Source organism: Taudactylus pleione, unplaced genomic scaffold, assembly GCF_031769625.1.
Source record: "Taudactylus pleione unplaced genomic scaffold, aTauple2 ptg000967l, whole genome shotgun sequence".
Classification (NCBI taxonomy): Eukaryota; Metazoa; Chordata; class Amphibia; order Anura; family Myobatrachidae; genus Taudactylus; species Taudactylus pleione.
In genome coordinates this window covers 4762459-4787149 of record NW_028285368.1, presented here as the reverse complement: position 1 = coordinate 4787149, position 24691 = coordinate 4762459, and the positions used below count along the sequence as shown (strand labels likewise).

General features: G+C 40.6%; 1 protein-coding gene across 2 annotated transcripts in view; it reads right to left on the bottom strand.

Annotated features, from left to right (window-relative positions):
* ANP32B (acidic nuclear phosphoprotein 32 family member B) overlaps nucleotides 1-19912 on the bottom strand; it is a 55153-nt gene extending 35241 nt beyond the window's left edge. The window contains exon 1 of one of the 2 annotated variants that reach the window (XM_088460092.1): nucleotides 19552-19912. In XM_088460092.1, coding sequence (XP_088316218.1) covers nucleotides 19552-19605 — 54 coding nt within the window. In that variant the 5' untranslated portion in view covers nucleotides 19606-19912. The remainder of the gene's footprint in view (nucleotides 1-19551) is intronic. The other variant, XM_088460091.1, reaches the window with a different exon arrangement.
* Between the last annotated feature and the right edge of the window lie 4779 nt (nucleotides 19913-24691).

Here is a 24691-nt window from a genome sequence, read left to right as displayed (position 1 = left end):
GAATAACGATTAATTTGCTAGTACAAACTGAATGTGGTGATTTTCTTAAAGCCCAACATTTCAAATGACCACAATGGGAAAGAAGGGCATAGGACTATGATGTTAATCTATTCCATTTGCTTTACATTTTCCCACCCTCTGTATCAGTACTGGAATCTGCTCACATCATTCCCATTATTAAATATCAGAGCAGAATAGATCTATAAATAAATATCCTCATCAAACTAACAGATTTACTTTCAAATTTGTTCCAAAAAGACACCAATTATGCAAACTTCATAAATACATTATTTACAATCTAACACACCTGAAATTAAATGTTGCATAGATTATGGATATGGATAGACATTCAGCGGACAAAGAGGTATTTATGGGAGACACACAAGGTATAAGCCTGATATATTTACAAGGCTGAGGGGAGATTTATCAAACCTTGGAGAGAGATTAAGGTGAAAAGTTGCTCATATCAACCAATCAGCTTCTGTCATTTATCTAGCATCATTTATCTAGAGTCTATAAAATGACAGAAGCTGATTGTGTGCTATGGGCAACTTCTTTCAGGGCCGTAACTAGGGTAGTGTGACCTGTGCCATGGCACTGCAGGGGGCACTGTTTGGGCCTGTGAATTTTCCTGATTATTATCATTCTCACTTGTAGCTTCCTCTTCTTTTATCCCCAGCATCTCCTGGCCTCCCCTATCTCTTCCCTGGCCCTTCCCCATGAGGCAATGGCATTTTTTCAGGTGCACTATGCCAATGCTCTCTCTAGCACAGGGCACCAAAAAGTCTAGTTACGGCTCTGACTTCTCTTAAAAGGTTTGATACATCTACCGCATGAGAGAGAAAGTTTAAATGTAAGAAAAGGACAAAGCTAATTGGAATGTAAGCATTTTGCATGTGTTGTGCTTCTGTTGTTTAGATCATGTCCACCATATAATAGTAATCACATAACTGCTACACATGTGAAAATATGACGACACAAGTGAGACAAAGCCCTAACAATCTCCTTACCACAAAGAAAATGTTTCAAAGATGATGCTACAACTTTGGAGAAATGTAATAGATAATTGAATTTAACATTACTCAAAAATGGGTATGTAAGTCAAAACATTGTAGAAATAAAGAAATAATGATGTATGCTATATATATATATATATATATATATATATATATACATATACACACACACACACATATATATACATACATACACACACACACACACCTCTACACTGCTTAAACATCACGTGACCCGACATGTTAGACGTCATCAGTTACAACTCAGCCGGACCACGTGATTTAGATCTATAAACATATGACTTGGCAATACAACTCTGGGAAGCCATCGCTACTCTCAATAGGCCAAACCAGATCACATGGTTTGTGTTTACACCATGTGACCGGATGCCACTTTCCGTGTCTGACAAGATAAGGTATATGTATACAGATTTCTTTATAATATGTATGTTATTTATATTAATCTGTTTTATTTATGTGAATTTTTTTGATTTATAATCTGATATGGTTCTATACGGCTTGATAGATTAGATACCAAACAAGCTACAGCTGCTTACCACTAACATTTACATAAGGATATATAAAGCCCTTCCATGGACATTGGGAATCACGCTACTGAGGAAGTTGTGGGTTATTCCATGACGAAACGCGTTTAGCACCCCACTGACATCAAACACAGTACTTGGAACCTCTTGTGGATTTGTTTCCTGACCAGCACCACCCGACCTTTCCAGCCTTATATTCTTCATCATCAGGACGCCATTGCAGCAATATCTGCATACACACCAGGCTGTGAACATCCAAAACAAGTCTGGAAACTAATAACTAGCTGGATAATACTCCGGATCTATGCACTGGGGCCAGTGATTGTTATATCAATATTGACACACACTATATGGACTATATGAACTGAGACTTAACGAGACTCTTATTCCATTAAATTATTTTTTATATTTTTGATTTTATTTTTTTAACTTATATTCATCCCATCCATCCTTTATGAACTTGTTTTTTATGTCTGGATTTCCAGTGACAATATATTCGATTTTATCATATGTCTCTTTGCGTACAATTTTGATATTTGAACCTGCAGCAATAAGTCAACTTTCTAATCAAGCTGTATAGTTTTTTTATTATATATAATATATTTATGTTTTTTATATGAATTTCAATACATTCTTGTGTTTATACATTTTCATGTACTAGTGTTACTTTAGATCAGGGATGGGGAACCTCCTGCCCGGGGGCTGTATAAGGCCAACGGAATCATTTAGTCTGGCCCTCTGAGATTTTTTTCTGCTAACCTCATCTGGCTAGCAGGGTGCCTAGAATGGCACATTGTAGCCAGAATCTATGCAGGAGTGCCACCTGAAGCATCCTTGGGGCGCTTCAGACGGTCACACTGCTTGCCCTAACAGCTCCCAGGAGCATCCAGGGATGCTCTGGGCATTACTGTAATCACCGGCGAATGTGACCCCGCCCATTGTGACGTCACACGGAGGGGGCATGGCCTGCACTGGGCCCGCAAATAATGTTATATATATCAAAATGCCCTCGCCAGAAAGAAGGTTTCCTACTCCTGCTTTAGATGATAAATGCCTTGGTTAATCAATTCATGACATAACTGTTTAGACTTATTAGTGCTGTTCATATCATTATCTCTTCTTTCTTCTAATGGGAGTTTGACACCTTCTACTTGAACCGGCTTTTTAGCGACAGCGCCAACTGATTCCCCTTCCCCTATATATAAAATACTGTGCTAAAGAAATAAAAGCCCTATCTCCAATGAAAATAGGTGTCCCTGGCAGATCTAAGGATTCTCCTTCATTTTCAATTACCACAGACATTCTATATAGCTGGCAGTAGCCCCATAGTGACACAAGTACCATCGCAATCCTTCTTTCATCATCACCATGTGCAGGAAACTTTCTGGTAAATAATGCTTTAATGAAATAAAGCAATTTTTGTAATTGGAGGGCAACCAATTATTATTTTTTTTTTAATTTTAAACTGGAAGCCTTCTAGTACCACTGTGCATGCGTACACCAGTAAGCCAGGTCACACTTGTGCCAATGCACGAAGAGGGTGAATAGGTAAGAGAATCAATCAGATGCTCCAGTGATATTTTATGAGAAAATTGACTTGATAACGGATTGCTACTCTAAATGGTAATAGAAAATTCCAACTGATAACAATAAATAAAAGAGAACCAGTCATCTACACATTGTATTAGTCCATTTTGTGGCCTGAAATTGTCTTATAAACTTATGACGTGCAGTCTAAATCATCCTGGTTTTAGCCAGTGCGTTACTGGATTTTTTAATACTGAGCACTGCAAAGTGCATGGTGAAACTGCAACCTAAGGGGCACACGGGTGTTTGGAGGGGTAAAAATAAGTTTTAGTTAAGTTAAGATTTCTAACTTACATTTAAAGGACTTTTTCATTACATGTAGCAAGTGTGGGTGCTTTGCTTCAATTACATTGCTGAAATGTAATGTCTGCCACAGTGCAACTGAGTAGTAATATTTTAACAGCCATTAATTGAGAGTCAGACACCAGAGGGCAGCAACATAGCCCCTCTGGCACATTATTTAGTCAGATAGAAACGGTCAATTGTAACAACTATTTAAGGTGGTACCAATAATAAAATGCTCCCAAGAAACTGAATAGAATTCTGTTACTAATGCAACATTGAAGTCTCAGCTACCTTTTTTGAACAAAACTACTGTGAAAAAGTTTATAAATTAGCAGTTATCCAGTTTAATAGTCCAGAGCAGTGAGGGCTCATTAGTTCAATGGTACTGAATAAATCTAAAACAAATTGTGCATACAGATGGAGCGATCAGACAGTGATAAAAATATCGCTGTCTGATCGTCCTGCAGCCTCCTGGTGTGCTGAATTATCGATATCGATCATCCAGCACACCACCAATGACCCGTGATCAACGATTGCAGGTCCCTATAGTAACCTGGTCGATTTCAACCAGTTTGGCCTACATGCACGGGCGAAGGACGACACCGTCAATACGTGCATCGCAGGTCGTTGGGCACAGAAAAATGCACGATATGAATGATAACGATATGATCGATATCGTTATTGTTCATATCATCCATTTCAATCGTACAGAGTGTACGCACCCTAAGGATAACAGAAAGCTTTATTCAGAGCAATAATTAATATTAAAGTCATCCATCCACTTCACATATTTATATATAAATCCTGGCTTTGGAAAGCTTAGTTATAATATATATATTAAAAAATGGGTTATGCTGCTCTTCACTTCTATGGGGGGGGGGGGATTGAAGTGGGTTGCGCATCAGTGGCCAATAGAAGGCGCCTGACGGAGCCAGGACAGGACTTTTCACGGGCGCGGCAATGACACGTCATTTTGACGGTCTGCTATCTAGTTTATGGGTAAAAACACACCCATTCCACCAGTAATGACTGTCTTCATGTGTCAAGTTCTCTAGTGTTTATCTGAAAATTAGGAAGTCAATTTTATGTGTCCATATATAACCCTACAAAGTGTGTGTGTGTGTATAAACACACACTTGTATACTTATGAAATTGGACCCTGCTATAAATGAGTTCATCACATCTGTGTGATTACGACTGCAATGCGTGTGCACATCAGACTAACCCTCATAGTGCACGTCCTGCTCCCACTGCATGTGACTGATTTTCTTCAAAATGTACATGGATTGGACTGTTGAGGACTGGGGTAAAGTTATTTTCTCTGATGAATCCCCTTTCCGATTGTTTGGTGCATATGGAAAAATGCTTGTCCAGAGAAGGAAAGGGGAATGCTACCATCAGTCCTGTGTAATGCCAACAGTAAAGCATCCTGAGACCATGTGTGGGGTTACTTCTCGGCCAAGGGAGTGGGCTCACTCACAATTTTGCCTAAGAACACAGCCATGAATAAAAAATGGTACCAAAACATCCTCCAAGAACAACTTCTCCCAACCATCCAAGAACAGTTTGGTGATGAACAATGCCTTTAACCAGCATGGAGTACCTTGCCATAACGCAAAAGTGATAACCAAGTGGCTTGGGAAACAAAACATCAAAATTTTGGGTCCATGGCCTGGAAACTCCCCAGACCTTAATCCCATAGAGAACTTGTGGTCAAACCTCAAGACGTGGGTGGACAAACAAAAACCCACAAATTCTGACAAACTCCAAACATTGATTAGGCAATGGGCAGCCATCAGTTAGTATGTGGCCCAGATTGACAGCATGCCAGGGTGAGATGCAGAGGTTTTAAAAAAGAACGGTCATATTGACTCTTTGCAGAAACTTAATGTAATGGTCAATAAAAGCCTTTGACACATATGAAATGCTTGTAATTTTACTTCAGTATACCATAGTAACATCTGACAAAAAGGTCTAAAAACACTGAAGCAGCAAACTTTGTGAAAACCAATACTTGTGTCATTCTCAGAACTTTTAGCCATGGCTGTATTCCAGTGATCTTCAAATCTCCACTTATAACAATATAAACATTGCTTTTGTATTGTGTAGTTATGCCCATATATTAGCATACAAACATTATGATCATGCTTCTGTTGTCACTGTTAAAAACGTACAGTAGTGCCTAAAGTATTTTCTTGCATGCTCAACTTCTTTGTACTCACTTGCATCTATTCTCTTTGCTTTAACATATTCATGAATAAAATATATTTATTTTTGCTGGTTAAAAAAAAAACCTGCTAAATGTATACTACTACTGTTTGAGCTATCTGATTAAAAAGAAACAAAATGTTACTTGTGTGTTCATGGTCAGAGTGCTAAAGTATGCTGAAAGGGTGGGAAGCACTGGCCTAACACTGAGCTAGGGGTGGGCAATAAGCAGCCTCCCAGCTGTTGCAAAACACATCCCAGCATGCCCTGCCACAGTTTTGCCATGTTAAAACTGTTGCAAGGCATGCTGGGATTTGTAGTTCAACAACAGCTGGAGGGCTGCTTATTGCCCACCCCTACGTCTAACCTCAAAATAAATAAATAATAAAATTGTGCCTTTTACAAGTGAGTGCACGCTAGACAGTGTTATCCCTCATCATTATGTGGGTTGTGCATGTATCCTCTCTGCATACTGCTACCAATTACCTTGGCTTTTACCAACTAACTCAAATGGTTCCTGCCCCTTTGATTGCCAAAACAGTGCTCTAAGTGAATGCTGTGTTCAAAAGGCAGAATGTTCGGTTTGAGCATATCCCTGCAGAACTAATCCCTAGGACATCACTGGGATTACTTCAGATGTGGCGGAAACTCTGGGAGTATAGGACTATGAGGGGAATTCAATCCAACGCGCTAACAGCTGCACGCCCGGCACTTTGGTCAAGAATGCCGGTTACCGCGCCTTAACACCCTTGTTAAGGCGCGATGACCGCGATAACCGGCATTCTCCGACCACACAGCGCACTGAATTGAATAGCTCCAGGAGCTCGCTCCCGGCGCTATTCAATTCGCCTTGAATTGAATAAACCCCTATGTCCTCATGTAGCTGGCTTAAATACCACCTGGCACTGGATCCAGAGAATAATAGGAGTCAAATATAATCGCCTGAGATTTACGGGAACCTGTGCGATTCCGGCAAGACAGTCATTTAATTTAAAGTGGCTTTTAGTTTAAAGGCAAAACCAGGTTGTTTTACCTTTTAACTAATTGGTGCTTTAAATCTAGGGATTATCGCACTGGCTCCCGCATATCGTGGATTATTACATTTGGCCCTAAATCTAATAGCACTAATGTACATAAGAAACCAAAATGTTTCCCTGTAAGAGTCCTATACAATGCGTAACATTAATCTATGTAGTAACAGGTTGATTTTACACTGAAAAATCTTTGGGCCACTTTGGATTTCCAATTTTTGTCCACTAGACTACTATTACATGGATCTCTGGCTCATGGCAGATACAAGGTCAAAGTAGTGTTAAGGGTATTACTAGTATTAAAATGATGTCTAGCAAGATTCACATAGACATTGGAATAGTGGGCCCAATTCAGAGATAGACGCTGTGATGATGTTTACGCAGTGGAGCAATGTTTTGTTTTTTTTTGCTACTGTACAAGCACAAGTCCAGAAATCTTTTACTGTGCATGTGTGAACCCACGTGTTCTATGGCGGTTTTAATTGTGTATGGCATCACTAGCACTTAAGGGGTTTGTGATCCCTGGGTGTTTCAGGATGGAGACTGGGATGTGACCTAGAGTGAACTGAAAAAGGGTCTGTTTCATGGGCGTGTCTGGAAATGCTACTGCGTTCCCAAATGCAAATCCACAGCTTCAGAGGCTATGTTTAGTTGGCTTTGAGAAAAAGTAGCTAACTTAGAACCTAGGCTACCACAAATGTCGATGGTGCAAATGATATTGTGTTGGTTGTGGAATGTTTACAATCTCCATAACAAATGCACAGACCACGGAGATTGAAAGTGGGCGTCTCAGTGCTCCGACACGCCATCGCACCATCAAGCACAAAGAGAAGGCTGATATTAGCATTTGCATATTCCCGCAACAGTTATTAAAAAAGTGGCTGCGTTACCAAAGAGTAGGCACATCTGCAATTAAATTATTTACTCATAAGGTACACCGAAATGTTTATGCAGTAAAGTTATAGAAAAGAGCTTTATGCAAGAGAAAGCAGTTAAGACAAATTGAATGGATATATATTTGGTGATGGCAGGTACAGTAAGTGAAGAAACTTAAGGGAAACTACAGACTGGGGAAACTTCATGTGGTTATAGTTTCAGCTGTAGTTAGACAATAACATGAGGGGAACATCTGACATTAGTGGAAAGAAAAGTTGCAGTCTAGAGAAAGAGAAACTTTGAAGTTTTTGTCAGTGGATGGACGGAGGAAATGATGGATCTTGGCAAGATCTACAAACTATTTTAATGAGAAAACTCTACTATATACTCTAGGCAGTATGATTTAAAAGGTTGGGTATTGATTATGTCAGTAACCCACAGTAAAAATGTATTTATATACTGGAATCTTTCTAATACTTAAAAGAAAGATTCAAGTAAAGTAGATCATAATGTTGATAAATTATATAAAATGTATTTCTACACTTCATTTAGGTTTAGATAGATTTTTAAATACACTGTACATCATTTAACGTTCAGTAGGAGCAAATCCCGTTTAAGAGTGCAAAACCATAATGCAATGTGCAAGTTGTTTTTGGTTATACTGTAGCAGGAAAAATTACTGCCTGCATTTCCATGTAGCACACAAACACTGGGCGGCTGGAGTTCTACACAGCGTTTTAGGGTTGAAACAGAACCCCCACTATTATTCAGTTGCCACACCTCAAATTCCCCCCGCACGCGGTTCTACAGTATTACGAAGGTGAAAAATTACACATCTGTACGTACTCAAAATGAGTCCCACTGTGCGTATGTTACGCCCCACAAATAGGTTTCCACCGTTCCCTTTTAGAACTAAGAACCCAGTAAAGATTCTCCAATTTCACATGACTAAGGACATCTATACCGGTTTTATAACTCAAGATGCAAATAAAAGCTAAATTCTATAAATCAGCTTAGTCCATGTACATACCATACACAAATCCCTTCACTAGTTTAAACCAAACTTTGTATTAATACCATAAACCTTTGGAGATGTGTATATTCAGGTTATGCCTTAATAAATACAGACAAAAAAAGATGGCCTCCAATAACTAAGTCTATAAAATGAAATAAAGCACAAGTATGAAAGTAAACCAACACACACTAATTTTTCCCTTGCAACAACTTTATTGTAGCAGCTTTCCTGTTCCTTTTAGGTGACCTACTTCAAATTTCTCTAACTGCTACATTAACTCAAACTTCCAGTATTGCCATCATTGAGGCTACGTTGTCATGACGCCAGAAAGGATGATCTCTAAAATTTCCAAAACTCGCAGCTCTATCCATTGTAAACCAATGGTTTATACTAGCCACATACAATATTCTATCAGAAGTAGCGTCTCTGGCCAGCTAACAAACAAATAACAGTTAAAGCAGGCCTGTAATAATAGTTATGCCCACCCATTTCATAGTCATTGCTGATGCCATCTCAGTTCCACCTTTGCCTCCTTCTTGTCAGATGCCATCGCTGAACATTGGGAGCAAGAGCCTTTGTTGTGACATAAAATAAAAATTTCCACTACAAAAAACACATTTACCTGTATGTCTCGATTTTCATAATGCAAATTGTAGACTTAATTTATTTGCTGTGGTGCTTTCCAAAATTAGGTTAAGTGCCCTTCATAATTTGAATGTGATGCTAAAAATTACCACTGGGCTACACACTACCTACAGATGACCACAATAATAAAAAAAAAAAAAAAAAAAAATGCAAAAAAACACCTAACAGCCTTTTCTAGTACCAGTTGAGTAAAATGTTTTCCAGCAGTTCGCTTATTTAAGATCTAATTTCAACTGGACCAAAACCACTGGTAGCTGCATATAAATGTCAGTCGCAAATGGGCAATTAATTACTGGCGGTTGAGACCACTGCTGCGATTCAAAATGCTCACGCACTTTGCCCCCTCAGATGCTACAAATATTGTTCCGCTACCTTATGCGTCAAATGTTCCCAGTGGGATACGTGCAGTATCCCGGGATTCCCCTGTCATGGAAAATTTGAGGGTGAATGGTGGGGACATCACCTCGTACACAACTTTAGCCACTCTTATTTTGTAATTATACATGGAATATATTTTAGAGAGCATCTACTAATGCAGTTTAACGATTGCAGCTTTAGTATGACTAGTATTTTGGACAAGTCATTCATTCATTGGATTTTTAGCTTTTGTGCCCGATGATGCAGTTTCCCCCCCCCCTTTCGTTCCCCACCTGTCTTCATTTTTCCTACCATTTCTCTCAGCCCCATCTATCCCTCTCATTTCCCCATGTTCTACAGTGCACATTGAGTGGTAGATAGTTTGTAATACTCTGCAGAGTGGACAGTCAGTGACAAGGGGCAAAGCTTTGCAGTATAATGATAGAACCTTATTCAGAACATCAAGGAGTCAGGCAGATCAATTTCTGAGTTAAGATGGCAAAAAAGTGCTATTAATATTTGAAGGTTATAAGATAATATCCCTCCCAAGAAACTTGCAAACATATCTTCTTGCAAAATACTGGTGACCATCCACGGTTAATATAACATATTTGTTACAGATTTAACTAAAGTTCCTATCCAGATTATATATTTTGTTTCTTGTTGTTACTTACCATAATCTTCTAGAAAGAGAATAAATGCCCATTTTTGCTTTAACGGTGATCCTAAACCACCACTTAAATTCTGTAGGCACTCCTTACCCAATCACCACCCCTCTTCACTATAAAAATTAGGTTCTATTTACTAAGCCTTGGATGGAGATTAAATGAATGGAGATAAAGTCCCAAACAATCAGCTCCTAACTGCCATGTCACAGGCTGGGTTTGAAAAATCAGTTAGGAGCCGATTGGCTGGGACTTTATATCCATCCAAGACTTAGTATATTGGACTAATAAACTATTAAATAGGTAGGTGGAAAGTTTAACAGAGAAAGACTGAGTTTGAGGACATCTTAGATAAAATGACAGAAAGCAATTCTGTAATGTTGGTAAACACTGATCATAAAAGTTCCAGATATAGAATATAAATGTGGGTGTCTTCCACATGGAAAACTAGATTTTGGAATTCAGTATTCTAAGAGAAATTGTATAAATATACTAGAGCCCTCAGCCTTGAACTCCTTGAGATATAGGAAGAGTACAGGAGATGGATACAAAGAAAGAAACAGGCTTTAGATAGGTAGCATCACAAATAGGATAACATTTGTATGAGTAACAAGGGGTTAATTGTGCCAAATGCAGCAAAGAAATCAAGGAGAATTAGAAGTAGTGAACTTTAGATTAGGAATGATCAAAACAATGACTACCTTAAACTGGGTACACACTATGTGATTGTGTACCCAGCCGGCAAGATGACGCGATGGAACGATACAACACGCCGTCTGAACACACTGAACGATGTGGTGTACGAAAGAGCAATGTGTCCTTCCATGCTGCAATTAGTACGTGAGCTAAGGGTATGCAAGCCTCCCAACTTGTGCACGGGGGTTGAGAAATTGGTCAGAATTTGTTTTCCCTTCAGGATATTAGTAGTTACTTGATGCAAGAATAGTGATTGAAAGATACATGGGGGAAAGGGAGAGATTGCAGTTATTAGTTAAGGCTGGGATGAGGGTCATTTGAAGAATTAAAAATTTAAAAAAAATTGTGTCAATTTTGCAATTTAAGTAGAAACAATAATTGGGGCAGTGGTCTTTGTTGAAAAGAAATGTAAATACATTAAAGAGGAATTTTGGGGTTATTTCGGAGATGAGAAATTGAAAATATCTTGTTTGGGCATGTCAAGCGCAGGTCAGTAGTTTTATAAATGTGAGTACTTTTGAGAATATTAAAAGTATGTGGCTTTTGTAAATTGTTTTACCTTGCAGGAGTTTATGAAGGCAGTGCGTTTCCCTTGTGCATCCCAGTTAAGGTTGGGGTCAACCCCGGAAAGACAGTAAGTATTTACTGCTACTTGATGGAGGCTGTTAAGCTGGGTACACACTGACAGATATTTTGGCCGATCAATTGATCGGCCAATATATCTGGTGCCCGTTGGCCAGTTTGTACCAGCGATGTCATTCATAGACATATCTAGTCAGCTGTGCTACACAGCAGATGGACAGATGTATCTGTCCACCTGCGTGTGTGTGTAGGGGCAATCAGCCAATCGTCCGTACACATGCAGCAGCAGCCACAGGGAGGGGGGCAAACATACCCCAGGACCCGTGGCTCCCTGGAAGATGAGGGTCGTTCAGTGTATATTAACGACCATCATCTGCAGATCACTCGATCTGCAGATATATCTGCTAGGTGTGTACCTACCTTTAGTGTGATTATGACATGAAAGAGCAGTAGGGAAGAGTGCAGTAATTAGGGAGAATTGTTAGAGAGGTGAAAGGTTGTTGGAAATGTACAGATCTGCGATTTCTACTTGTATGAGGCAGCTTGGTTGAGCCAGAGAGTGTAAAGAGTTTAAAGCAGGAGAGAGATTGCAGGCAATTGTGAAGGAAAGTACTTTTTATTTCAATTCAGCTCTAATTTGGTGGGTTTAATATGCAGTTAATAATTTGTTTGAATTTGTTGTTGAGGTTTTATCACAATGAAATGGAACACTTATAACACAGGTCTCTTTAGTATTTTTGGGAAACCTGGGAGTCACAAACAGCACACACTTCTATAGGTTATACATTTCAATATTATAAGTATCAACTTAATATGCTCTCCCCAAGTACTGTATAATGAGGGCTCTATGAGTAACATTTCCAAAAGAGGTTAGAAGCATGCACAGAAGGTAAAATAACTGAATTTTCAAAAATATAAAATTTATTATACCTGTGCATAGATCAACTGTAGAATAAAAGCTGCTTGTTTGTAAAGACCGTCTGTGGTCCAGCAACCAAGATGGGTATGTAATAATTGCACAAATATTAAAATATACCTTTTATTTCATATAATTAAAATTGCAATATGTAGGATACAGTCAAACCAGTGAAATATTAAAATAAAGGAAATAAAAGAATGTGAATATTAAAATGTTGAAATAAAAACTGTGTGAGTCATTATTTGTCTTGATATGCCAAACCAATAGTAATGAGTATGTTTATTAATGACTATGGGGCATATGTATCAAAGCTTGATGCGAGATAAAATTGTGAAATATATGGGCTCAATTCAATTGAGTGCGATGTAAATAGCACCAAGAGATAGCTCCCGGAGCTATTCAATCCATCGCGATGTTAGGTTGGGGAAGGCTCGTTCTCGCGCCTTAAACAGGGTTTTTAGGCGCGAAAGCGGGCATTCCCCGACCTAACTTCCCGGCGCGATACTGTTTTCCTGGCACTAAGGGCAGAAAACAGCCTCGCGCCGGGACTTTTGTCGGATTTCTGCTCGCATCCCCGGAGGGATGCAAGAAGAAATCCTTAGTCGGGGTTAGCTGCGCGGTGTATTGAATAGCTCCAGGAGCTGATTGCCGGTGCTATTCACATCGCGTAGAATAGAATCGTGCCCTATATCACCAACCAATCAGCTCCACACTATCATTTCTTAAACACAGCCTGCAAAATGTAAGTTAGAAGCTAATTGGTTGGTGATATATATCTCACTAATATATATATATATATATATATATATATCTCATGAGAGATGTTTGGCAGGGGGTGCTAGGTCCAAAACAAGTTGTAATATAAACACCCTGTCACTAAGCAAGCTAATCGCCTGCAGAGTAAACAAAAAACCAGGGGCCCCTGAGGAAAACTGAAGTACAGTTGAAACGATCGTTGGGCCACTGATAGCTATGTGGTATATCTGTTCACATGCCTTGTGAATAAACCTGTGGATTCATCTAAACGTGAGTGCTGGTTTTTTGTTTACTCTGCGGGCGATTAGCTTGCTTAGTGACAGGGTGTTATATATATATATATATATAGCTTTGATACATATGCCCCATAGGTTCACAATCTGCACTGTAAATTATTGCTGTTAAATCTGATGTTGCTGTTAGCATATGTAAATGTATAAGTAGAATGAAAATACTCTCATAATTATATGGAGATATGTATCTTCCACTTAGTGGTATGATCTTCCACAATATCTTCATGGTATGTGTAGATATTAATACTAGCTCTGCTACCAGGCAATTTCAGGAGACAAAAAAATTGGGTAATAATCTCTCAGTACACTGAATTAGCAAGTATAATATTGTAAGGGTGATGAGATAATTACACCCAATTTTGTTCAGAATCCCTGCATAGTTACTTGGATGTAATGGCATATAAGGTTGAGCATGTAAGTCGCAGGGACAGCGGTTATCACAACCATTGTCCCTGTGAGTTTCCCTTAGTACATAGCGGGAATATTTTCATGGCAAGTGAAACCATCTGCCGCAAAATACACACTTATACTGGGCATACACTATACAACTGTCTGTCAGATATCTGTCCAATCTGGCTGGTTGGAATGAAAATCTGGTAGTGTATTGGAGCAAATGACAGTTGACCATTTGCTCACAAATACTGGAAAACAGACAAAAATGGTCGTTCAGACAAATTGGTTAAAACCCACAAATTTAACCAATTTTAACAATTGTTTTTTGTCCGTTTTCCAGTGTTTAAAACCATATGATCGACTGTCATTTGCTCCCATACATTACCAGGTTTTCATTCCAACCAGCCAGATTGGACAGATAATTGTATAGTGTATGCCCAGCAAACATGTGGCAGTTCAGCGATTAATGTATAGGCCTCATAGCAACAATTCAAAAAATTATGCAGAAAATGCTGTTTATACACAAATTTATAAAGAAAAACACAAAACAAAAAACAATTGATAAATAGGTCCCTAACACTGAAGTGATTATATCACAACTTACCAAATATAAACAGACAACAGAACTCACCATTCATACAGCTATTATGTTAAATGTCTATATTCAATATAATGGTCCCTTTAAAGCTAAATACGAGGGGGTATCAAAAGTTTTAATTATTACCATAAAGTTATTGAGATATCCGGATATAATTTCATCAACATAATCATTGATCCTTATGTTCATGATGTTATAAATTGCAGCTCATTATGTCAAACTTGTTTCGTTTCACGAGCTGGTAAATGTCAGTAACCTGCATGATGGACAAAATTGAAGCCTGCAGTGTTATTAAGTTCCTCCATTTGAAGAGTAACAACGCCTGCCAAATCCATAATGAAATGGTGATGAAAGGTCCATCATATGACACTTGTGAGGTGGAAAAGGAACTTTCAAACTGGACATGTCCCTCTCAGATGAGCCTCGACCCGGGAGACACTCATATCACAGATCTTGACATAGTGAAGAAAGTGGAGGCTCTTGTCCTCAAAGACAGACGACTTACCATTGAAGTGATCATGAAAAAAGTTGGTCTTAGTTATGGAAGTGTGTGGAAGATTAAGCATGAGCAACTGCACAGGTCTAAAGTGTCATCACAATGGTTTCCTCACTAGCTGACCCTATTTCACAAGCAAACTATGTGAACTTTTGCAGCGGATATTGAATCTGTTGGAGCAGGATGAAGAGAATTACTTTGCACATCTCATGACTATGCATGAATGCTGAGTCTACCTGTATGATTTGGAGACCAAAGAAATGAGCAAGGAGTGGAAACACTCCTCTCTCTCTCCCTCCCCCCCCCAAAATGCTAAAAGGTACAGAAATCTGCAGGGAAGGTCATGCTGACCATTTTTTGGGACTGTCATGGCGTAATCCTAACCGATTACCTTCTGAAGAGTCAGACCATCACCATCTGCAGAAAATGCGAGATGCCGTGAAAGAAAAACGTTGTGGTATGATCAGCAAAGGCATCCGTCTCCTAGCCAACAATGCACCCGCAGATTCTGCCTAAGCATCCGCTGTGGAAGCGGACAGGTGTGGCTATGAGATTTTGCCTCACCCCCCCCATTTGCCTTATCCCACACCGAGTGACTTCTTTCTCTTCCCTGAGATAAAGAAGCCACTTTGCGGTAGGCGATTTAACAACACAAATTTTGTAATTCTGAAAGTGGAACAGTGGTTCTCAAGGCAATCGCAGGACTTCTATGATGCGTAGCGGAAGGGCAAGAAACGCTAGCAGAAATGTGTGGCTCTGCAGGGCGACTACATGGAGAAGACTTAAGTTCAACATACCACAATTAACTTTCTATCTCATTTTGTTCATGGTGATAATTTAATCTTTATGATACCCCCTCGTATATGGATATTACAAATCACTGAGTCTCTAGCAGTGCAGCAGCAGGTGTAGTAGAGTAGATTCTGGCTTATGCTAGCCATACACGCTACAATTATCGGGGCGATCCGCCTGATATCGGCGGATCGCCCTGATAATTGTAGCGTGTGGGGGGACGACCGAGGGTTAAATATTGCTCCATCTGGCATGCCGGATTGTCCAGCTTGCCTGTCCGCTGCGATATTTCCCGTTAAACTGTCAGCCGCATCGGGCAGTGTATGCCCAGCCGCGGCCGACAGACAGACATTTCCTGTGTTCCTTCCTACGGAAGGAACAGGAAAATGTCTCCTCCCCGGGGGGCGGAGCGCAGATGTCTGCTGAATACACTGAGAGACATCTCACAGTGTATGCCGGTGACATCTGCGGCTGGCAGCCGGCCAGATAAAATGACTGTCGGTGTGACAGGCATTTTATCTGGCCGTGTATGCTCAGCATTAGTGACAGAATCTACTGCGCATGCGCGGGCCTCCAGGAAACAGGCGCCCACGCCGTTTTCCCGGGGACAGCATTACTACACATGCGCGAGTCACTGGGAAAATGGCCGCGCGCATTTTCCCAGTAGTTTTTGCTGCTCTGCAACACCGGCCCGGCGCTGAGGAGCAGCACTATGGAGACAACGGACAGGTAATTAGAAAGACTATATGGGTGTGTGGTGTGGGCCCCCTTGGACCCAGAGGCCTGTGTGCACCACACACCCTGCACCATTATAGATACTCCCCTGGGCTGCAGGTATAAACGGATAAGACTTCAAATATCTGTAATTATATAGGAGTCGTCAGTTAATCCTTTACACAACTTTTTCTAATAAACAAGAACTCATTATGTAAATATTTTATTAGAAAGAGCTCATATAAACATCTATATAGTGTACTATAAAGGTTTCTTAAAATTATATTAGTTACACATGCCTTGTGACCTTGAACAGGCTACTTCACTTGTAGAAGCAAAAACTAGACGGTAAAATGATCACCATGCTTATCAGGATATTGCATAGTCACTATTGCATACAAAAAAAAATAATATATATAGATTTGTAAAAAGCATTGTAAAAAGCATAATCATACTGTGTTTATTGTCATGTCACACTACAGTCCAGTGCTTGACTGAAAACATAAATCTGCAATTAAGCCAAAAACTCATCACTTCACGGTATTATTAAAGATCAGTGTGTGCAGGACAAGTCCTGTGAGCACACACACTATACAATAGCAAGCCAATGGGAAATGGAAAGACCCCCCCCCCCCCCAAAAAAAAAAAAAAAAAAACAAGAAGAAATCAGTCAGGTGCACACAATTCAGTGATTGGATAGTGCAAGGGAAATGAAACAGCATTTTCATTATGATAAAATACTATATTAAACATATTTGGATGAGAAATTCAAAATGTCTACAGACAATAGAATAATCAGACTGTTATGATGGTATAATAAAAGGCTACATGGTTTCCTGTCCGTGGTACTAATTAATTTTTATATATATATATATATATACATACATACATACATACACACACACATAGCTAGTACATGATGTGGAGCTGCTATTACAGAGAGATTACACCTTTAACAGAGGGACAAAGAGACAGAGGGGGGAGGGAAGGAGAAGCAGCGGAGGGGGAAGGCTGCCAAAATGCTAGAGAGACGACGAGGCAGCAAGCCACTAATACCCAGGCAGCCAGCGCCATGCCGGACACATACACACAACAGGGCAAGATGGAGGGTGGAAGGCGGGCACTGCAGCTGTCACCAATGGAGGAGAGCGCCGACAGCACGGCGACATGCACAACATGGAGAGTGGTGGAAGAGGACAACATGGCGATGTCTCCTCCTCTGACATTGCGCGGCCGGGGGAGACCTGGATTATTACCCCGGCATAGCACGCACGCAGCGGCACTGGCCTGAGCTGCGCCGTGTACCGGGGCGGCGGGGATCTATTATCCACATTAATATGGTTAATGTATTTATTTATTACTGTGTATGTGAGTAGGCGCTTTGCATTCTCCTCCCCCTCTGTTGCTTAGCGCTTTCCCGCCCGACTAGCAGAGGAGGAGGAGGAAGAAGAGGAGGGGGAAGATGTCGCCCGGGGTTTAGAAATATATATGTTTGTATGGCATGCACGGCGGCTGTATGGATGTGTTATACACGTAACTTGCTGATATTTACATAGGACAGTAAGGAAAGACGGCGGCCAGACAGGGACTGCTCGTTCTGATTTTGCACGGGGGGGTAATACGCAGGAAGCTATAGCCGCCGCCTAATGGGGCACCAGCCGACTGGGGGGGAAGGAGAGGCCGCCAAACACCGGCCGACTGGGTGTAGTGTACATTATATATACACACACACACGTGTAGTGCACTGTACACAGCCACACTGTCAGATACATAATGGGAGCGTCCTGCCTGGTGGTGAGGAACTTCTTACATGACACAAGGAGGCAGCACATGGATGTCACCTCATTTTAGAACACACTGGCTGACACCATGTTACCTCACGGATAGGTCTCAGTGTAAGGGCCAGCCAATGACATTCCACATTAACAATGACCCTTTCTTGTAGTTCCCTGATAGACGATGGGTATCTGTCTTCTGTCCCTCTGCTATATAACACAACCAACTTTCCATCTGACTTTGAGTCCGCCCTTCTGTACAGTGAGGGAGGATGTTATACAAATGTGGATATGCTCAGGTCATTCTCCATGTGTGTGTGCTGGTGAGAAGCTGGCTGGCCACAATGTATGTAGTCATCATCACACCCAGAGTTCAGCAAGCGGCTCTGCCAAACAGCAGCTACAGTAACACAGGCTCAGATAGCTTCTGTATGCAGGAACGGACTCCCCACAGCAAAATGCTGCATGCTATAAGGGGGCATTTCTAGTAACTGTGTTTAACTTAAAACTGTTTACTGCAAACCTGAGGAACGTGCAATTTATACCCCCAAATAATCAGCATGATGCCTGCAAGGGAGGAAACAAGACAGCAAATCAACACAAGCCTCAGCTACTAATACCAGCTCTTTATTTTTTTGTAACCTGTAAGGGCGGCCAGGACAGGTAGGGGCATATATACAAAACATGGCTGCTAGCTGAGAGGCTGCGAAGGAGTAAGGAGAGAAAATTAAGAGGAACTTAAAACTGCGAAAAACCAATGAAACTATCCATCTAATTTTCCATAACGCCATCTCTCCCTCCTCCTACAGAACAAACTCTGATCACCTTCCTAAATCACAACGAAAAGAAATTAAGAAAATACCTCCAAGCTATGGAGGCAAAGTTTAATGTTTTGCAAACCAACCACCAGGAAGGCGAGAACGCCCAGCGCTGCTATTACTGCATCTCTGGCTTTAAATAAATTTCATTAAAAGTAACAATGTATCTCTTAGGCAGTGTTTGCAGGAATGTGCTGGATATTGTAATAAACTGGACACATGTAACAAGGCTAAATAAAAACAAGGTAAAAAAAAAAACAGCGTAGCCAAAATAAATAGCGAGATGCCCATGTGGTCAGTGCAAGTCATTTTTGTGCTCTAAAAAGAAAAGAAAAAGTGAACTAAATGCAAAATCCGATGCCTCTGACCGGGTAGTTAGCTGAAGGGAATAAACAGCATGACCATCACAGGCGTGCACTTCATAGGGATGTGCGATCAAAAGCCAGGAGTGCATTAAAGAAAGGCGAATGAATAGAAATGTGATCTTACATCAGACGGCGTCCTGTTCCTCAGCTCCAGGTGAATTCTTTTCTCCATGTCCATTTTCTGCTATCAGTCGTGCGTCCCCCGCTCTCTTCTCTATAGATCGCACAGATCTATGGCTCTCCCCCCGTCCTGGCTCTCTCTGTTTTTTCTAGGTGATCTAGCTGAGAAATAAAAGTTTGGGAGGGAGGGGGCGGGAGGCTGCACGGGGCTCCGCTTGCAAAAAGAGCAGCTCGAGGTGCCCTTAATGGAGGGAGAGGATCTGAGCGCTCTCTGTTTAGGAAACGTGTGGAAACTGCTGAGACCAAACGCCAAGTTACTCACAAGAGCGAGGAGGAGAAACCATGGAGGGAAAAAAAAAAAGGACATTGAGACTGCCCCTTCTGGCCACAGGACGTCATTGCAGCCTCAGCAAGCAAATGCTGCAGCAAAAAAGCAGAAAGCGACACCAGGGTAAAAAAAAAACCGCTTGCATAAGAAAGCTTAGGGGAAAGGCAGCTTATTTTACATAGCAGTTATTTCACGCTCTCCATTACTGCATTTATTTGACCTGTTATATTAGTTGTTTTGAAAAACTCTTTTAAGAGTATTCTATTCAATTGCAAATAAACAGATGGACCCTGGAAGCAGAAAGGAGTGGCCGAGAATGCTTGAATTACAATTATTTATTTTGACTTCAAGTTGGCAACAGTACTCCAAGCTAATCTACTGTCTAGTTTAATATCTCAGAGCATTAGTGTATCAAAATAATATTCACTCTTATTTTTGTATGAATTTGTATTTTTAATAAAGCAGTATAATGTTATTCAGTGTTTGCAAACATATTTTCAGGTGTTCTACTTTGTAGCTGCCTTATGAAAACAGAAAGGAAGAGGAATTTAGGGGCCTTTGTGCTAATAATCGTGGCACTGCCACGATTATTAACAGTGTATCGCAACGGATATTTTCATTTTGAATGAAAATATCTCTGCTATGTACTAACTACCTTGCAGGTGCAGCGGTATCACTAACCACTGTCCCTGCAAGTTACTTTCCTGGCAATTTGAAGGAGTCTTTCACATTTGTGAAAGACTCCTCCGGGGGAATCTGACACTGCGCATGCGCACATGTGTCAGATTTGGGAGCCGGACGGAGGCCCAGTAGGTTTACGCCATCCTCATTTCAAGGTGGCGTGGCCAAAGTTTGGTACATAGGGGTCAGACAGTTTCTGCATAATTTTATGAAAACAATGCTTGATAAATACATGCCTTAGGGGCCTATGTATTAATAATAGCTGCACTGCCACGATTATAAAGGATCCGTATCACAGGATATTTTAATTTGTAATGAAAATATCCCTGGTATGTACAAAGGGGAACTCGCAGGGACAGCGGTTGCGGTAACCGCTGTCTCTGCGAGTTATATCCCCGATAAATTATAGAAGTCTTTCACAGAAGTTAAAGACTTCTCCTGTGGAAGCTGACACTGCATATGCGCACAGTGTCAGCTTCCGCCGACAGCCTGTGGCTGCAGGGGAGAGATTGGAAGATCTCTCTCCTGCTTGCAAGCCTCCATAGACTTAAAGCAGTTTACACTATTTGAAGATGGTCTAAACTACTGAGGCCAAACTCAGAAAACTTAGCTTTTTGAAGTTTGGTACATAGGGGTCAGTTCATAGTCCCCACTGAAAATAATGGGGACTGCGATCTGCAGCTCTAATTATCACTTTGCCGGGAATTTCTGTGAAATTAGTACATAGCTACATAGCTACAATACATAAAATGCAGAAACAGCAGTTTCTATATAATTTTATAAAAAAATGCTTGATACACAGGCCCCTTGACTTCAACTTAACAAGGGACCCACCAGTAAGCAGGAAGCTTCAAGTGACATATTTATCAACAACTTTAAGCACATATTTGCCTAATCTGGAGTGTCCGAGAGACTTCACAATTTCATGAGGCTCTCCCGGACTCCTGTGAGAGAAGATATGTCTCCCAGGGGTACAGAGGCTGAATGACACAATTCGCAGCAAATTTAATTTCATCATGACTACCCCTGTTTCTTAGTGCCATAATATGTGGCATTGAGCAGCAGGTGGCAGGGACATCATTCACTGCACCCGCACACCTCCCACTTGCAACAGCTCTCCCATAGACTTTCTTAAAATAATGACAATTATGTGGGATCTGCAGGTTATTTAATAATAATAATAATAATAATAATAATAATAATAAAAAAAAACAGCAAACCAATAAAGCTCTCCAACTTTTAAAGCAAATGTTACACGTTATGTGGCGGACATATCACTAGTTGCAGTTTATTGATTGTTCTCCTGTTTAATATATTTTAGTGGGTGGCAGTGCAGCTTTCAGAGTCTACAGCAACAGCTGATATTTGGCATTTCCCCCTAACAGTAACCAAATTTGTTATCTTTAACCTAGGTAACAAGAGTTAGTCTGAGTGAATGGAGCGAGACATGTCAGTCACCAAGTGAGGCCATGTTGTTGCGGAAGGATCTCAGTGAACCCATTCACAGTGCAACACCAATCAATAAATCACAGTTCCACAGACATTTTATTTTTATAACACTTGTTAGATACAATACATCAGTCTTCCCTGTAGATTTTTTAACAGGTCTGCAGATTTGTATTTCCAGTGAATAAAAGTTTTAGCAATAATTTCTTTTGGGTTAAGTAATGGTTATCTGGTTAGAGATGGATGCAGTGCAACATGAAGTGGGCTTGGTGGTGCCAAATACTGGACGTATATATATATTTTAATATTGTTTTCAATAATGGATATATGTTCTGGATATCGTAGAATAGCACATCATACTTAACAATGGGGGTGATTCAGCATCAGACGGAGATGCTATCACAGCTGCTAACATGGTAGCAGCTGCGATAACACTATTATGATAATGCAGCAGGAGGCATTACGACTTCTCCATGCATTACTGATCCGAGCTGTGTCCATGGATGCAGCATCGGATCATCTGTAGGATCCTTCGCCGGCTGAGTGACTATGGGGTCACTCTAGCTGACCGTTGCAGATGCACAAAAGAGGCCAGGAAATCGGCGTCAGCCGATGGAGATCCTGGCTTCTTCCCTCTTCCCAACAGTCTCAGTGACCTAATTGGCACAATGACTGTAATTCTCCAACACAGTAAGCAACACCTGTTCTTCTACCCAGCAAATGACTGCTACTCTCCTATGCAGTAAAAGACCACAATAGCAAATTACCACCATCCATCTCACCAGCAACTAACTTCCATCATCCTATTATCTTAACTGGAAAATAGCTTTCATCATATTATCATCATAGTAGAAATATAAAATGTTAAAGTAACCACCACTGTTTCTAGGTAGGGCTCCACTCATCTCACTTGTGGGCTTGCTGTCCACCTACACAACACTGTGCATTGTCTGCACTTCCTGCTTAGAGAGAACATCATAATTCCTTTAACCTTTGAAGAGAATTTTATTTTGAATTGCTAGATTGCAAGGTTTTGTGTATGGTATTCTGGGTCCTCCAATGCTTTTTAGTATAGGGGGTTTCATTTAACTTCCTACAGACAAAGCACTGTCTTCCTCTGAGATGGCAGGGGGCGAAGGCCCACCCCATTCAGATGGGCATAACCCTGTTACATATTATACAAATAGTCCCCCAAAAGTCAACCATACACAGTGAAATCTTTCTTTTCCCATAATATGTTTCACAACGATATCACCATTGTCAGTCTTATATTACACAAAGATGACCAACAGCAGATATATATTACAGAAAACTTTATTTGTACAGATAGTTACTATGGCTTGGTCCTAATTCCACGCCACACGTGCTGCTGCTGGAAGTATTTCATGGTATTCATGTTGCAGAATATGCATATTTTTTCCAGCAGCAACATGCATGGAAGATTGTGGGATAACTGGTACTGTGACCAGTACATGGAAACACTTTATAACATAACATGGAGGATTAGCCATCAGGTTTCTACAACAGAGTACATTGTTGCAAAATATAAAATAGAGTTACAATCCATGTAGTTTTCTTAGTAATACTTATCCTGTATCTGTTGCCAAGCTCCAACACCCCTTTCTCAACAGCTGAGGCTTATTCCAATAGATCCATATTATTTATTAGTTTTCAAGGTAGAGGCTTTGTAACAATCCACATTGCTATTTACAGCCTATGGCATTTCTCCCTACTGGCAGTGCAGAGAGTATCCAGGTTTGTTTGTTTGTTGTGTATTTCCTTTTCAGCTGTTTCCATCCATCTGTTGGCTTCCTTTCTAAAAGATAAGATATGTCTTCTCAGGTTGTGCAGTTGCAAACGCAGGATTTTGAAAGGGGGTTTCCAAATAATTTGTTACAGAACCAATGACAAAAGAGTCTAACCAGAATAAGCCTGCAACATAACCTTTATTGTGTACTTTCTGTGTTTTAATATAAATAATATAAATAACAAGGCATCTGGGCATAAAACTTGCATATGCACAATGTGTAACAGTATGTACAAACAAAATTGAAACTACCAGTGCAATTTTACGCCATACAGTGGTCCCTTACTCATGTTATGACACACAGTAGTGCCCCTTTTACACAATGCCCACATAAGTGCCCCTTAGACACAATGCCCACAGTAGTAGTGCCCCTTATGCAATTCTTACAGTAGTAGTGCTCCTTATACAATGCCCACAGCAGTATTGCCCCTTATACAATGCCCAAAGCAGTGGTGCCTCTTATGCAGTGCCCACAGTAGCACTGCCCTTTATCCAGTGCCCCCTATGCAATGCCCCAATTAGTAGTGCCCAGAGTAGTAATGCATCCATAAGTAGTGCCCCCATTTGTAATGAACCCAGTAGTAGTGCCCCCATTAGTAATGTACCCTATAGTAGTGCCCCCAAATGTAATGTCCCCAGTAGTTGTGCCCCCAGTAGTAATGCCTCCATTAGAAGTGCCTCCAGTAGTAATGCATCCATTAGTAGTGCCCCCATTTGTAATGAACCCAGTAGTAGTGCCCCCAGTAGTAATGTCCCCTGTAGTAGTGCCCCCAATAGTAATGCACCTATAGTAATGCACCCATTAGTAGTGCCCCGAGTGGTAATGCCCCCATTAGTAGTGCCCCAGTAGTAATACATCCACTAGTAGTGCCCCCATTTTTA